The 16,264-nt window shown below is 46.4% G+C and overlaps 1 protein-coding gene across 2 annotated transcripts in view; it reads left to right on the top strand.

Moving 5' to 3' along the window:
• The window catches only part of Rxrg (retinoid X receptor gamma), a 41,249-nt gene extending 38,484 nt beyond the window's left edge, over positions 1-2,765 (top strand). For both annotated transcript variants that reach the window (XM_021157140.3, XM_021157147.3), the window contains one exon: positions 2,273-2,765. In XM_021157140.3, coding sequence (XP_021012799.1) covers positions 2,273-2,420 — 148 coding nt within the window. In that variant the 3' untranslated portion in view covers positions 2,421-2,765. The remainder of the gene's footprint in view (positions 1-2,272) is intronic.
• The last annotated feature ends 13,499 nt before the right edge of the window (positions 2,766-16,264 follow it).

The raw sequence follows: 16,264 nt of genomic DNA on the forward strand, positions 1-16,264 counted from the left end.
TGTATTTTGTCAGAGGTTGTGAAGAAACCAAGTGGGTGGGTCGATTAATAATCAGATTACTGTATTATTAGAAGTGAAGTAGTGATAACAGACCCAGTTAACTAATAATTAAGCCAGTAACTTAATCCAGTGAAAGTTTCCTTTCTCAGTCTTCAGTCTTGGTGGGCACTCAGCACACAGAAAGCCATCTTCTCTACCAGCACTCAAAGACCCAGGCTCCTTCCTCCCTGTGACTCCATTATGCCCCCAGAGCCACCTAGGTGAGCTCAAAGGAGGTTCGGCAGGTGCATGAGGGGAATCCCTTGGCTTACTTAGGCAGGTAGCTAACTTGGCATAGGTCTGTCTTGCATGCTGGCACTGCCCAGCCAGGGCATTTTCAGTGGAGGAGTGCTGCCACCTTGTGGATATAACATAGCAGTACACCCTATAGGGCCCAAATTCTTTGCGAAAGTTCGAGTCTTATTTGGGTATATGCTGGTATAGAAGCATTTGTGTGTCTGGGTGTGCATATGTGTGCATTTAGAGGCCAGAAGTCAATCTCAGATGTCATTTCTTAAGTGTATGTGTGCGTCTTATCTCTGTGTGCATTATGTGTGTGAGAAAGGGACGTCACTGGCCTGGAACTCACAGACTGTAGGGCCAGCTGCCCAGTTAGCCCCAGACACACTTCTGTCTCTTCCACGGGTCTTTAAGACTATATGGCGGATAGTTTCCTGACAGAGGTATTTCTTCAGCCCTGGTGCTGTATTTTCAAACATCGAGTACCATGGATATAGAAGTATGCACATTTGACATTCCAGTTCAAAATTTTCTTGAAATGAAAAAAAATTGAAGTCACATAGGCAAATCAAAGCATGTTTCAAATCAAGGGACCTGATGGGCTGTACAGATGACACACATCCTCTTCCCGTGCCTATCTCTCACAGTGAACACCCTATTATAGAAAGTACAGACAAATGTTAAAGTGTGTGTACATGTGAGAATAAGGATGTTCACACACACACACACACACACGATTGTGTTTGTATGGCAGCCTGAGTGTAAATGTGCATATGTAAAAATGTGTGTATGCACACGTATGTATGTAAGTATGTGTGTGTGAGGGTAGATGCACAAGCCCACGTTGGGGAGGGGCTATCTTTCTTGTTGCTGCTGTAAAATACTCTGACCAAAGCAACTTAGGGGAGAAAGGATTTATCTTGGCTTCTAGTTCCTGAGAGATACTATCTATCATGGCAGAGAAGCCTGGTGGCAGGAGCAGGAGGCAGGTGGTGACATCATACCATACTCAGGAAGCAGAGATCAAGTGAAAGGGGGCCGGGCTTTAAAACCCCAAGTCCCGCCCTTAGCGACTCATTTCACCTAGTGAGGCCCCAGCTCCCAAAGTATCCGCAACCTTTCCAAACAGCGCCACCAGCTGGGGACCAGCGTAAATACAGGAGCATACAGAGCCTCCTTGCTCGGATAGGGGATACTCCACGCTCAAAAAGGAGGTGAGAGTGAAGGAGAGACTATGCGCATGTGTGAGAGCAATGGGAGCCGCACACGTGTGGGCCTCGGGTGTGTGAGCATATGTGGTCAGTGTGTGTGAGTGCGTGTGTGTGTGTTTTCTCCCTAAACAGACAAGCTTCTCAGAAGCCGACTGCCAGTCTCCCTCCCTCCCTCATCCCAACCTGATGAGAAGCTCAGAGGCGGAAGTTGGTCATAGAAGTTCTGATTGAAATCAAGAACTACTTGGTTTGGAAGCAGACTGAGGTCACGGAGTCTAAAGAGGCCAGTTAGACTGAGGAAAATCAGCGTCTCTGGTCGTGCCTGGTACACAGCAGGTCCCCACTTTTATTCATCTAGTGCCGATAGCTGTCCGGAGAAGAGCACACCTCATGTGTCATGCCCTGTTCCAAGGCCCCCACTACCAATCTTGGCAGACCCCGAGGAACGCAGGGAAATGTTTGGCTGGCAGGCAGTGTCAGTTCCGTGATTGATGGGTGTGTGTGTGTGTGGCTGAGGACAATTCTGGAACATGTCATAAAATCCAAGGCTGCTAACATGCTGTGGGAGCCCGGTTCTTTTAACACAAACCAGCCCTCTAGCTGGTTTCTGAAGTTCCTAGAAGTTCTCTGGGTTGCAATCCTCCGGCTCCCTCATCTCTGTTTCCGGGTTTTTCTGTCTGTCACAGCTTGGTAGAGACCCTTCAGGCAGTCTCCACTGGGTGACAGTAGGTGTGTTTCTTCTTGTCATTCCCTGCTCACAGTGCCCCTTGGCTTCCCTCCAGGTTTGCCAAGCTTCTTCTTCGTCTCCCTGCTCTGCGCTCCATCGGCTTGAAATGCCTGGAACACCTCTTCTTCTTCAAGCTCATTGGAGACACTCCCATTGACAGCTTCCTCATGGAGATGTTGGAGACCCCACTGCAGATCACCTGAACCTCCTCAGCTGCAGCTTCCCCACCCAGGGTGACCCTGGGCAGGTGTGTGTGTGTGGCCCTACCCTGCACACTCTCCCCCATCTCCCACTCTGGCCTCCCTTCCTGTCCCCAAAATGTGATGCTTGTAATAAAGACAACCTTTCTACACATGAGACTTTTCTAGGTGGAGTTTTGTACGGCTGTTAAAGGTGGCCCTTCTTTGCTATTTAAGGGGCTGAGGTCTTTCCGGCAGTTCTTGGGAAGAGTGGCCAAGCCTCTGTACATATAATTGGTTTAAATTATTTTTTCACTTGCCATGGAAAGCAAACAAATGGAAAAGAAAATAATAAATATGATATTGGCACTGCTTGGAGTGTGTGGTATGTTATTGTGTAGTTGGGAAATTCTCTGGGATTCAGGTATAGGCTAGCACTGGGCTCTGTGGTCCAGGGCTGGGGCCAGAGGCTGGGCTGGGCTGGAGACATCTCGAGCATCGTTTACAGTCAACTACTCTGGTTCTTCTCCTTCTTGTTTCGGTTCTTCTCAAGCCTGCATTCACAGAGATGGAAAAGGAAATGTCAGAGAACAGGGACTATCTGGGGGAAAATGCTAGGCTTTTATTCCTATCCCTATTGGGGGTGGAGCAGGCCTATCCCAAGCCAAATTCGAGAATATAGAGACTGTCTAAATGGATGCCTGCCTATAGAAGAGGAGGCTGGGGTCTGACCTTCCTGGCTAGCTACTCACTAAACATCAGGAACACAGAACCTTCCTCCCCCCCCCCCCCCATGCACACAGCAGACAGCAATAAATGCTTAGAAGAGGTTGGACTAGTATAAACACAGAGACAAGTATCATTCTTCAGGCCTCTAAAAACAGGGCTCCATCTTGGAGGGGTAAGACTGTAATAGAGTCAGCCCTCTGGGCAGTGTGGGCCAGAGTGAGGTGGACTCCAGGTGGAGCCAGGAGAGTCAGGGGCTGCTCCTCCCTCTGCCTGTGCTGGCTGCTCCTCCCTCTGCCTGTGCTGGCTGGGCCAGGGGCAACGGTGGCAGGAACATAAGGAGGGGGACAGAGATCCTCCTAGGGGGCAGGAAGGGGGAACAAGGCTGACCCTCCTTTAGAGGAAAACGGGTGGGGAGCGGTGGGGCCCATAGCACTTGGTCCATGCGGTCACTGGCCTTATAAACTAAACCTTCACCCTGTCAATGATGGGGAGATGGAAAGTCCCCTCCTCAGGCCATCTTACTTTACAGGTGGGCCATTCATTTCTGCAAAAGATGGTTAGTTTGAGAACACAAACAACCAGACCCGAGTCTTCTGTGACTTGGCAAAAGTCCTTAAAATGGTTCAGGACCAAGCCCAGTGGGGTGCTTTGTGCCTGTCCCACCCTAGGAGTCAAAGAAAAATTTGTAGGAGAGGACAAAAAGCACAAACGGAATACACACAGACAAACACAGAAGGACATTCCTGGGAGAAAAAAAGGCAAAACTAAAGGCTGTCTCATCTGTCTTCCTCCCTGTGCATGGGAGGCCCATAGACCCACAGACAGCTCAGAATCCAGATGAGAACTAGCAAGTTCTCCTGCTTCCGGTAGGGGCTCGGGAGTATCCTCTGTGGCCCCTGGCCGGTTGACTGCTTTGTCCCCCTCGGCCTCCAGATTAAACCGGAAACAGAATTAAATCCAAAACAGAAACACAGATGTGGACAAGACAAAAGACAACTGGGTAACTGCACTTATCGATGGGGGCGGCGCGGGGGGGGGGGGTAACTCCACTATTTGGGTGGGTGGGGGAGGGGAGTGTCTCCAGCAAATCCTGGACAACCCCCCAAATGTAAGGGTCCATGATTTTCGGAAGAATGACACCCCAGACTCAAATAGTATGTAAACACAAAAAGTGTTTTATTCTACAAAAGTCCAGCATGCTTTATAATGATAGACAATCAAGTGAGCTCCCAGACCTGATTTAAATAAAGCACATTAGGGGAATCCCAGGGTAGGTGGGCTTTGTTTTACTCTATGTCTAAGGGCATTCCATTACCCAGAGTGGGGGGGTGGCTGGAAACTGCTGACCCTTTGTCCTTGCTTCAGGCCAGGTGGTGGGGGCAGTTTCTGATGGCAGGGCAGTTTCTGACTAGCAGTTGCCTGAAGCCTAGGTTTTAAGGCCTAATCTTCTGAACTGCCAATTTGAAGCCTGTCATGGAGTCAGCCTGTCTCATCAGAATCCCCTGGGAAGAGAGTCTCAGTAGGGCTTGTCTAGCTCAGGTTGGCCTGTGGGCTTGTCTATGGAGGAGAATGTCTTTATTATGCTAATTGTGTGGAAAGAGCTAGTCCACTGTGGGCAGCACCATTCCCTGGGTCCTGAGCTGAATAATACACATGCATACATTTATTCTCTCTGCTCTTGACTGCCATGTGACTGGCTGCTTCAGGTTCCTATCTTGACTTTGCCACAATGATGGGCTACAACCTAAATTGTAGCCAAGCAAACCCTTCTCCTTAGAGTTGGTTTACCGAGAGCATTTTATCTCAACTGCAGGAAAGAAACGTAGCTCACTTTCTCCAACACTCAGTTCTCCAGTGGGCAGAGGAAAGGAAGACTCAAACAATGGTGATGAAAGTTGTGAGATCAAAAGAATGGACCACAGGCTCGGGATGAGACTGGATATTCCAATGACAGAAATGAACTGTTTTGTGCATCTACCTAGGTACTGTCAACAGGCAGGGAGAAGGGACCCAGTAGAGCTGGTTAGAAAGCTGATGTTGGGAGAACGCTAAAGCCTTTGCTGCTTCATAGCCATATGTAAGAGGCACAGCTTACAGAAAGCATTTGCCAAACCAGAACTGTTAAACACGGCAGACCTTTTTCTTCAAGGGAAGAAAATGGCTGACACCCGTTCACCTGGAAGGCTGGTGTGGATGTTGCCTTAACAACCTGGAAATCCTGGTCTGTGGATCTAGCATTTACCTGGAAGCCCCAGCATCCTGAGCATCCTGAGCATCGTTTAGGCTCTAATCCTGAGCTTTGTCTCTCAGTGAATAGAACCTTCCTCAGGACACAGGTCCCAAACTTTGCATCTTCTACCGATGGAACCCATCCTTATGCTGATTTACAAATCCTTCTCCCCTGGCCCTTACTCCGAGCACTCTTTCTCTGTGATTAAGAACCCATTCTTTTTTGTTGTTTTGTTTTGTGTTTGGTTTGTTTATCGAGACAGGGTTTCTCTGTGTAGCCCTGGCTGTCCTGGAACTCACTTGTAGACCAGGCTGGCCTTGAACTCAGAACTCCGCCTGCCTCTGCCTCCCGAGTGCTGGGATTAAAGGCGTGTGCCACCGCAGCTGCCCTGGCCTGGCGATTAAGAACCCGTTCTTATGGTAAAGGTCACAGGTGCTTCATAGGTGCAAGGGAATTTCTTGGTAGCCACATCTAAAGCTTTGCTGTGATCATTGTCATCTGAAAATATTGTACTGTGTTTAAATGTGTAAGGAAAATCAACCTCTTGGTGGGACTCTGGAGGTTTTTTGAGCCAGCCCGTGCTAAAGTGGCACTGACCTGAGGGATAGCATTTGCAGGGACCCCTCCCCCCGCCCCTGCCCCGCAACAGTCAACATGCCTTGAATGCCTGCCTCACATTACAAGTCGCTCTAGGAAAAGCCAAGGCCCCAGGCAGCTAGCCCCCTGACTTAGCCTTCTTAGGTTCTTAGGGTCTCCACGCCTTCAACCTCAATAACACCGTTCCCACTCTCCACTTGAGGGAGCCCGTACAGCCTTTCTGAGGTCTTCTGTCCAAAACATCAGCTAAATGATAAGGACAAAGGCAGTCCCAGCTAGGTCCATAGCTGGGTCCTAAAAAAAAAAAAAAAAAAAAAAAAAAAAAAAAAAAAGCCTTAGTTGTCTCCTCCTCCCCTCCCCCATTCTCCCTCCTCCTCTTCCTCTTTCTCTCCTCTTCCCTTTCCCCTTCCTCTTTCTCCTCTTCCTCCCCTCACCCCTCTCCTCTCCTCCTTCTTTTTGTTTTTGTTTTTTCAAGACAGGGTTTCTCTATGTAATGTTGTCTGTAGACCAGGCTAGCCTTGAACTCAGAAATCCACCTGCCTCTGCCTCCCTAGTGCAGGGATTCAAGAGGTGTGGCACTATGGCCGGACTGTTTGTTTAGTTGTCTCCTCCTTTATGCAGCCACAGCATGCTCATTCTGGCCAGGCTCGCTCTCCCATCAATCAGTGGCTGCCTGTGTGTTTGCTTTGACTTTCTTCTGTGTCTGGGAGGACGTCGCCTTTTCCCGTGACTCCTATTCCAGCTCGACCTGTCCTTTCAGGCTGGCCTGTCACCACACCTCTATGGAACCATTCCTGATCTCCCTACTTCTCTGGTTCTTCACATTATTTCGAGTCTCTCTCCATTTGAACACCGTTCACACTGTGTGTGGCATATTCTATTATTCACTTTCATATTATAAAAACTCTACTGTGAACTCCTTGAGTAGAGATCATGTCTGATGGAAGTGTTTCCATAACAGCTTAGAGCCAAACACCCAGTTCAAAGTTGGCATTTCCCCTCCACAGTCGGTACCCCCTGGTTTCGTTCTATTTCATTCCATTGCAAATAGAGCAATCTCATTGTCAGACTGTGAGTAGTTAAATCACTTTTCAGGGGTATGGGGAGCAGGAAGCAAATGAATTCAGGCCTTAGTGTTCATTGCCTCAGGGAACTGATACACGAGACAGACAGAAAACGTTAAGATCAAAGTTAATAGAGATTCCTTCTCTGGGACTGGAGTGATAGACGTGGCTTGGTGGGTGAGATGCTTGTCACACAAGCATGAGGACCTAATTGTAGTTACCTAGCACCCCTCCCGCAGAGAAGCCTTGAATGGCAGCAACCTTTATGATGCCAGTGTGGTGAGAAGTATACAGGTGGACTGTGGGGAATGGATGAGATCCTGACTGAATATAAGGTGTTGACATGAACCAAGCTGAGTCAAGGACCCCAATACCTCAGACCCATAGGAGCTGGCTAATCCTTCTCCAGCTCAGGAGTTGGCCAAGCCTTCCTCTGGCCCCAGAGTAAATGCTGACTGCAAGTGCAGACCGGTCCACTATAGCTTCTTCTCTAGGATTGATGCCGGCTGAGACTGCTCCCCTACAGAGACTTCCTATGAACATTATTAGCTAAGCCTGCCTCCTTGTTCAGCTGTGTACCATAAGCCCACCTTCCTATTCAGCTGTATACAAGAAACCCAGCTCCTTGATTCAGATGCATAAAATAGACCTGATGAGTTTCTGGCTTGCTATTGCTGCTATTTCTTCATCAGAGAGAGCACAGCCTACCAGATCCCAGCTTTTCTGTCTGTGTGTCCATCCTTTCTTCATTCAGCTATAGCCCTAGTAAGATAAATTTCTGAAGCAGTGTGAAATGTGGCAGTGGACCCCAGAGACTCACAGGCCAGCTGGGGTAGCTCCAGGTTAAATAAGAGACCTTTCCTGAGAGAGAGCGAGAGAGAGCAAGAGAGAGCGAGAGAGAGCGAGCGAGAGCGAGAGCGAGAGCGAGAGAGAGAGAGAGAGAGAGAGAGAGAGAGAGAGAGAGAGAGGGAGAGAGAGAGAGCATATGTATGTATGGCGTCTATTCATTCTAAATGTGAAGAAACAAAGATTGCTGAGGTCAGTGTTGGTCCCAGGGCACACACAGAGCTCAGGGCGAGGGGCATGGCTGCCCTCACTGCAGACGCTGCCCTTCAAGACCTCCTGTGTCCTGTGCTGTGGCTGAGGAGGATCTGCAGACTGAGGCGCTAGTAGATGCAAGGGGCACAGAAAGGAAGAGCTCTTCTTAAGTAAATGTGGAACTCAGACAAACCAGCAGCTGGCTGACATATTCCGAATGTTCAGCTCGTGGATATTTTCTTTGGCTAGTTCTCTTTTAGACTTTCGTCTTTAAAACTGGTTTAGAGGCCACCTAAGAAGGTGGTCTCACGATTCTACCCTGAAAACTCATTAAATAACCACAACCCCCCCCCCCCCGCCACGTGACACAGATTCTCATAGCATCTGCATCTGCCCAACCTGCCCTAGCACCATGCTGGCTCTTTCTTAGTTCCTAGCTTCCTTCCCTACATTATTTTTTACATTTGGGATGGAATGGAACTTGACTGTTTCCAAACATCAAATCTTTTCTCTGAGTGATCACTGCCTCAACAGCTGGCTTTTGGCGCGTCTTCCCTCAAACTGAACTAAGGCTTTTTCGGTTATAAGGTCTTCCCACTTGGAGAAAGAATCAAGACCATTGTAGAATTAATTTAGGGCGTCGCTGGGACTAGGAGGGGCTAGGTGGGTAGTGGCAAGGAAACTTAAACTCTTCCCTTTTTTCCTAAGGTGTCCAGGGAAAGCGGATCAGGGAAAAGAGTCTCTGCCAGCTTGTGAAGCACCCCCACCCCCACCCCACCCCACCCCACAAAAAAAGGAAAAAGAAAAAAAGGAAAGAAAAAAAAAACAACTTCCAGCCAGAAGAGAGCCACTCTCACCCTCCTGGAAAACTCTATGAAAATGTCTCCCGTGACAGTTTTGGATCACACAGCCATCTCTGACCACAGACCACAGAGGAACTGGCCCTGGGCCCAGAGTCCCCACGGGAGAAACTCCTTGGGCTGTGCAGCTGTGGCGCAGCTAGTAACCCATCCATCTTTAGCTAGATGCTGTGGCGTGGAGACAGTTAGGCACGGGCGCCCTCTGCTGCTGGATCCCGGTATTAGTCGCGCCTGTCTGGGAAAGCATCTTCCGGAGCCTTGGGAGAGCCTCCAACTCTGGCCAGAAGCTCCTGGAACCTGTGTCATTCAGTGGAATGTTTGTTTCAGACTCTGCGGAAACGGGCCCCAAGGAGGAGTCAAGGCGAGAGCATGAAGACACCCACAGAGGAGGCATAGGAGTATCAGTGCAGGATGGGAAACAGTGAACCCTTCCGCAGCAGCTGAAGGGGACATAGACTAGACTTGCCTTGTCACCTGCACAGTGTTTCAGACTTAGGACTGGATCCCACTCTGACAAAAAGGTTTCCATTGTCACTGACAGACAGAGATGTTCCCACAAGTAGAACATGGGACTTGGGAGTAGCCAAATTAATTTTCAATGGGAATCAGGATTTCTTTGCCCCATACCCCTTTAACCAAAGCCAAGAGAGTATAAAAATGTTGGCTGGGATCAACACTTCCCACATATGAGGAGCCAGTTGTAGACTCAAAGGAAGCCAGAACTGCTTATAGCACACCTAACAGTTAGCAAAGGTCGGGGAACTGGTGCGGAGAACAGAGACCAGAAGGAAGGGCAGAGGATTCTCTGATGGCAACGGGGCAGCCCATTATGGCACCTTGAGCAGATCATGGACCTCACAAGGCTTCAGAGTCCTCTGCTGTGTGATAAAAGAGTCAGATCACCTCCAAAACATCTTTACTTTAGTGAATCAATAGTGTCTGTCAGAGATCAACTGACTTTGTGTTCCAAGATCTCGAGTGGAAGTAAGGGACCACACCCAGTCTTGGATACCGGTCCTAGAGGAAGCAGAAAGATTTCTTAGCTCAGAATCTGAAGGATAAAACACACACGTTAAATAGGATTGTCTAATATACGTTATGAGTTTGGTGCTGTTAAATGACACAATTATAGAGCTAGGGAGAGGGCCCAATCTGTAGAAAATGTTTGCTTTGCAAGCACCAGGACCTGAGTTTGATCCACAGAACCCATGCAAAAATCAGGCTGCAGTGGTGGTCTGAGTTTATCATTCCAGCAGCGAGCAAGCTGAAGCAGAGTTCTAGGTGAGCTAGAGAGGGAGAGGGAGGGGGAGGGGAAAGGGGAGGGGAAGGGGGAGGGGAGGGGGAGAGGGAGAATCCTGTCTTAGAGAGAGAGAGAGAGAGAGAGAGAGAGAGAGAGAGAGAGAGAGAGAGAGAGAGAAGCTGGATGCCTCTGTGGTTGTCTTCGGCCTCTCTAGGCTTGACAGTGCTGACTAGCCCCAGGAGAGTAGATACAAATGCATCCTTCGCCCAGTCGGAGGACAGTGACCTGCCCTGCAGGGAGCGCCATCTTGGCTCCGGGACTCCGCCGAGCTTAGTCTCTACAGGTCAGAGTGGGGACCACGGGGGCAGACGGCTTCTGGGACAGGCAGAAGCCACAGAGCCGCTGAGGCAGCACCCTTTTGGGGCCGCAGACTTCCGGCACCCTCCGAGCCGGAGGACAGAGACCTGCCCTGCAGAGAGTGCCATCTTGGCTCCGGGACTCCGCCGAACTTAGTCTACAGGTTAGAGTGAGGACCACAGAGGCAGACAGCTCCTGGGACAGGCGGGAGCCACAGAGCCGCTGAGGCAGCACCCTTTTGGGGCCGCAGACATCCGGCACCCTCCCAGTCGGAGGACAGTGACCTGCCCTGCAGGGAACTCCATCTTGGCTCCGGGACTCCGCCGAGCTTAGTCTCTACAGGTCAGAGTGAGGACCACAGAGGCAGACAGCTTCTGGGACAGGCGGGAGCCACAGAACCGCTGAGGCAGCACCCTTTTGGGGCCGCAGACATCCGACACCCTCCCAGCCGGAGGACAGTGACCTGCCCTGCAGGGAGCGCCATCTTGGCTCCGGGACTCCGCCGAACTTAGTCTGTACAGGTCTGCTGACAGAGGATACTCAGAATCCCCAGAAGAACAACCTCTGAACAGAGACAACTATAACAACTCCAGAGATTACCAGATGGTGAGAGGTAAAGGTAAGAATCTTACTAACAGAAACCAAGACCACTCACCATCATCAGGACCCAGCACTCCCACTTCTCCCAGTCCAGGGCACCCCAACACACCTGAAAAACTAGACCTGGATTTAAAAGCATATCTCATGATGATGGTAGAGGACATCAAGAAGGACTTTAAAGAACTACAGGAGAACATGGCTAAAGAGTTACAAGTCCTTAAAGAAAAACAGGAAAACACAACCAAACTGGTAGAAGTCCTTAAAGAGAAACAGGAAAACACATCCAATCAGATGATGGAAATGAACAAAACCATACTAGACCTAAAAAGGGAAGTAGACACAATAAAGAAAACCCAAAATGAGGCAACACTGGAGATAGAAACCCTAGGAAAGAAATCTGGAACCATAGATGCAAGCATCAGCAACAGAATACAAGAGATGGAAGAGAGAATCTCAGGTGCAGAAGATTCCATAGAGAACATGGGCACAACAATCAAGGAAAATGGAAAATGCAAAAAGATCCTAACTCAAAACATCCAGGAAATACAGGACACAATGAGAAGACCAAACCTACGGATAATAGGAGTGGATGAGAATGAAGATTTTCAACTCAAAGGACCAGCAAACATCTTCAACAAAATTATAGAAGAAAACTTCCCAAATCTAAAGAAAGAGATGCCCATGAACATACAAGAAGCCTACAGAACTCCAAATAGGCTGGACCAGAAAAGAAATACCTCCCGACACATAATAATCAGAACAACAAATGCACTAAATAAAGATAGAATACTAAAAGCAGTAAGAGAAAAAGGCCAAGTAACATATAAAGGCAAGCCTATCAGAATTACACCAGATTTTTCACCAGAGACTATGAAAGCTAGAAGATCCTGGACAGATGTTATACAGACACTAAAAGAACACAAATTCCAGCCCAAGCTACTATACCCAGCCAAACTCTCAATTAACATAGATGGAGAAACCAAAGTATTCCACGACAAAGCCAAATTCACACATTATCTCTCCACGAATCCAGCCCTTCAAAGGATAATAACAGAAAAAAACCAATACAAGGACAGGAACCACGCCCTAGAAACAACAAGAAGGTAATCCCTCAACAAACCTAAAAGAAGACAGCCACAAGAACAGAATGCCAACTTTAACAACAAAAATAACAGGAAACAACAATTACTTTTCCTTAATATCTCTTAATATCAATGGACTCAACTCCCCGATAAAAAGACATAGACTAACAAACTGGCTACACAAACAAGACCCAACATTTTGCTGCTTACAAGAAACTCATCTCAGAGAAAAAGATAGACACTACCTCAGAATGAAAGGCTGGAAAACAATTTTCCAAGCAAATGGTCTGAAGAAACAAGCTGGAGTAGCCATTCTAATATCAGATAAGATTGACTTCCAACCCAAAGTCATCAAAAAAGACAGGGAGGGGCACTTCATACTCATCAAAGGTAAAATCCTCCAAGAGGAACTATCAATCCTGAATATCTATGCTCCAAATACAAAGGCAGCCTCATTCATTAAAGAAACTTTAGTAAATCTCAAAGCACACATTGCACCTCATACAATAATAGTGGGAGACTTCAACACACCACTTTCACCAATGGACAGATCATGGAAACAGAAACTAAACAGGGACACAGTGAAACTAACAGAAGTTATGGATCAAATGGATCTGGCAGATATCTACAGAACATTTTACCCTAAAACAAAAGGATACACCTTCTTCTCAGCACCTCATGGTACCTTCTCCAAAATTGACCACGTAATTGGGCACAAAACAGGACTCAACAGATACAAAAACATTGAAATTGTCCCATGCATCCTATCAGATCACCATGGACTAAGGCTGATCTTCAATAACAAAATAAATAATAGAAAGCCAACCTTCACGTGGAAACTGAACAACACTCTTCTCAATGATACCTTGGTCAAGGAAGGAATAAAGAAAGAAATTAAGGACTTTTTAGAGTTCAATGAAAATGAAGCCACAACATACCCAAACTTATGGGACGCAATGAAAGCATTTCTAAGAGGAAAACTCATAGCTCTGAGTGCCTCCAAAAGGAAACTAGAAAGAGCACACATTAGCAGCTTGACAACACACCTAAAAGCACTAGAACAAAAGGAAGCAAATTCACCCAAGAGGAGTAGACGGCAGGAAATAATCAAACTCAGGGGTGAAATCAACCAAGTGGAAACAAGAAAACTATTCAAAGAATCAACCAATCAAGGAGCTGGTTCTTTGAGAAAATCAACAAGATAGATAAACCCTTAGCCAGACTCACTAGAGGGCACAGGGAAAGCATCCTAATTAACAAAATCAGAAATGAAAAAGGAGACATAACAACAGATCCTGAAGACATCCAAAACACCATCAGATCCTTCTACCAAAGGCTATACTCAACAAAACTGGAGAACCTGGATGAAATGGAGAAGTTCCTAGACAGATACCAGGTACCAAAGTTGAATCAAGATCAGGTTAATGATCTAAACAGCCCTATATCCCCCAAAGAAATAGAAGCAGTCATTAATAGTCTCCCAACCAAAAAAAGCCCAGGACCAGATGGGTTTAGTGCAGAGTTCTATCAGACCTTCAAAGAAGATCTAATCCCAGTTCTTCACAAACTATTCCACAAAATAGAAACAGAAGGTACTCTACCCAACTCATTCTATGAAGCCACAATTACTCTGATACCTAAACCACAAAAAGACCCAACAAAGATAGAAAACTTCAGACCAATATCCCTTATGAATATTGATGCAAAAATCCTCAATAAAATTCTTGCTAACCGAATCCAAGAACACATCAAAACAATCATCCATCCTGACCAAGTAGGTTTCATCCCAGGGATGCAGGGATGGTTCAATATACGGAAATCCATCAACGTAATCCAGTATATAAACAAACTCAAAGACAAAAACCACATGGTCATCTCGTTAGATGCGGAAAAAGCATTTGACAAGATCCAACACCCATTCATGATAAAAGTCTTGGAAAGATCAGGAATTCAAGGCCCATACCTAAACATGATAAAAGCAATCTACAGCAAACCAGTAGCCAACATCAAAGTAAATGGTGAGAAGCTTGAAGCAATCCCTCTAAAATCAGGGACTAGACAAGGCTGTCCACTTTCTCCATACCTATTCAACATTGTACTTGAAGTCCTAGCCAGAGCAATTCGACAACAAAAGGAGATCAAAGGGATACAAATTGGAAAAGATGAAGTCAAAATATCACTTTTTGCAGATGATATGATCGTATATATAAGTGACCCTAAAAATTCCACCAGAGAACTCCTAAGCCTGATAAACAGCTTCGGTGAAGTAGCTGGATATAAAATTAACTCAAACAAATCAATGGCCTTTCTCTACACAAAGAATAAACAGGCTGAGAAAGAAATTAGGGAAACAACACCCTTCTCAATAGTCACAAATAATATAAAATATCTTGGCGTGACTCTAACTAAGGAAGTGAAAGATCTGTATAATAAAAACTTCAAGTCTCTGAAGAAAGAAATTATAGAAGATCTCAGAAGATGGAAAGATCTCCCATGCTCATGGATTGGCAGGATCAACATTGTAAAAATGGCTATCTTGCCAAAAGCAATCTACAGATTCAATGCAATCCCCATCAAAATTCCAACTCAATTCTTCAACGAATTAGAAAGTGCAATCTGCAAATTCATCTGGAATAACAAAAAACCTAGGATAGCAAAAACTCTTCTCAAGGATAAAAGAACCTCTGGTGGAATCACCATGCCGGACCTAAAGCTCTACTACAGAGCAATTGTGATAAAAACTGCATGGTACTGGTATAGTGACAGACAAATAGACCAATGGAATAGAATTGAAGACCCAGAAATGAACCCACACACCTACGGTCACTTGATCTTCGACAAGGGAGCTAAAAACATCCAGTGGAAGAAAGACAGCATTTTCAACAAATGGTGCTGGCACAACTGGTTGTTAACATGTAGAAGAATGCGAATCGATCCATTCCTATCTCCTTGTACTAAGGTCAAGTCTAAGTGGATCAAGGAACTTCACATAAAACCAGAGACACTGAAACTTATAGAGGAGAAAGTGGGGAAAAGCCTTGAAGATATGGGCACAGGGGAAAAATTCCTGAATAGAACAGTAATGGCTTGTGCTGTAAGATCGAGAATTGACAAGTGGGACCTCATGAAACTACAAAGCTTCTGCAAGGCTAAAGACACCATCAATAAGACAAAAAAACCACCAACAGATTGGGAAAGGATCTTCACCTATCCTAAATCAGATAAGGGACTAATATCCAATATATATAAAGAACTCAAGAAGTTGGACTCCAGAAAGTCAAATAACCCCATTAAAAAATGGGGCTCAGAACTGAACAAAGAATTCTCGCCTGAGGAATACCGAATGGCAGAGAAACACCTGAAAAAATGTTCAACATCCTTAATCATCAGGGAAATGCAAATCAAAACAACCCTGAGATTCCACCTCACACCAGTCAGAATGGCTAAGATCAAAAATTCAGGTGACAGCAGTTGCTGGCGAGGATGTGGAGAAAGAGGAACACTCCTCCATTGTTGGTGGGATTGCAAGCTTGTACAACCACTCTGGAAATCAGTCTGGCGGTTCCTCAGAAAATTGGACATAGTACTACCGGAGGATCCAGCAATACCTCTCCTGGGCATATATCCAGAAGATGTCCCAACCGGTAAAAAGGACACATGTTCTCCACTATGTTCATAGCAGCCCTATTTATAATAGCCAGAAGCTGGAAAGAACCCAGATGTCCCTCAACAGAGGAATGGATACAGAAATTATGGTACATTTACACAATGGAGTACTACTCAGCTATTAAAAAGAATGAATTTATGAAATTCCTAGCCAAATGGATGGACCTGGAGGGCATCATCTTGAGTGAAGTAACACAATCACAAAAGAACTCACACAATATGTATTCACTGATAAGTGGATATTAGCCCAAAACTTAGGATACCCAAGATTTAAGATACAATTTGCTAAACGCATGAAACTCAAGAAGAATGAAGACCAAAGTGTGGACACTGTGCACCTTCTCAGAATCGGGAACAAAACACCCAGGGAAGGAGTTACAGAGACAAAGTTCGTAGCGGTGATGA

Source organism: Mus caroli, unplaced genomic scaffold, assembly GCF_978045245.1.
Source record: "Mus caroli unplaced genomic scaffold, Mus_caroli_1 scaffold_1, whole genome shotgun sequence".
NCBI lineage: Eukaryota > Metazoa > Chordata > Mammalia > Rodentia > Muridae > Mus > Mus caroli.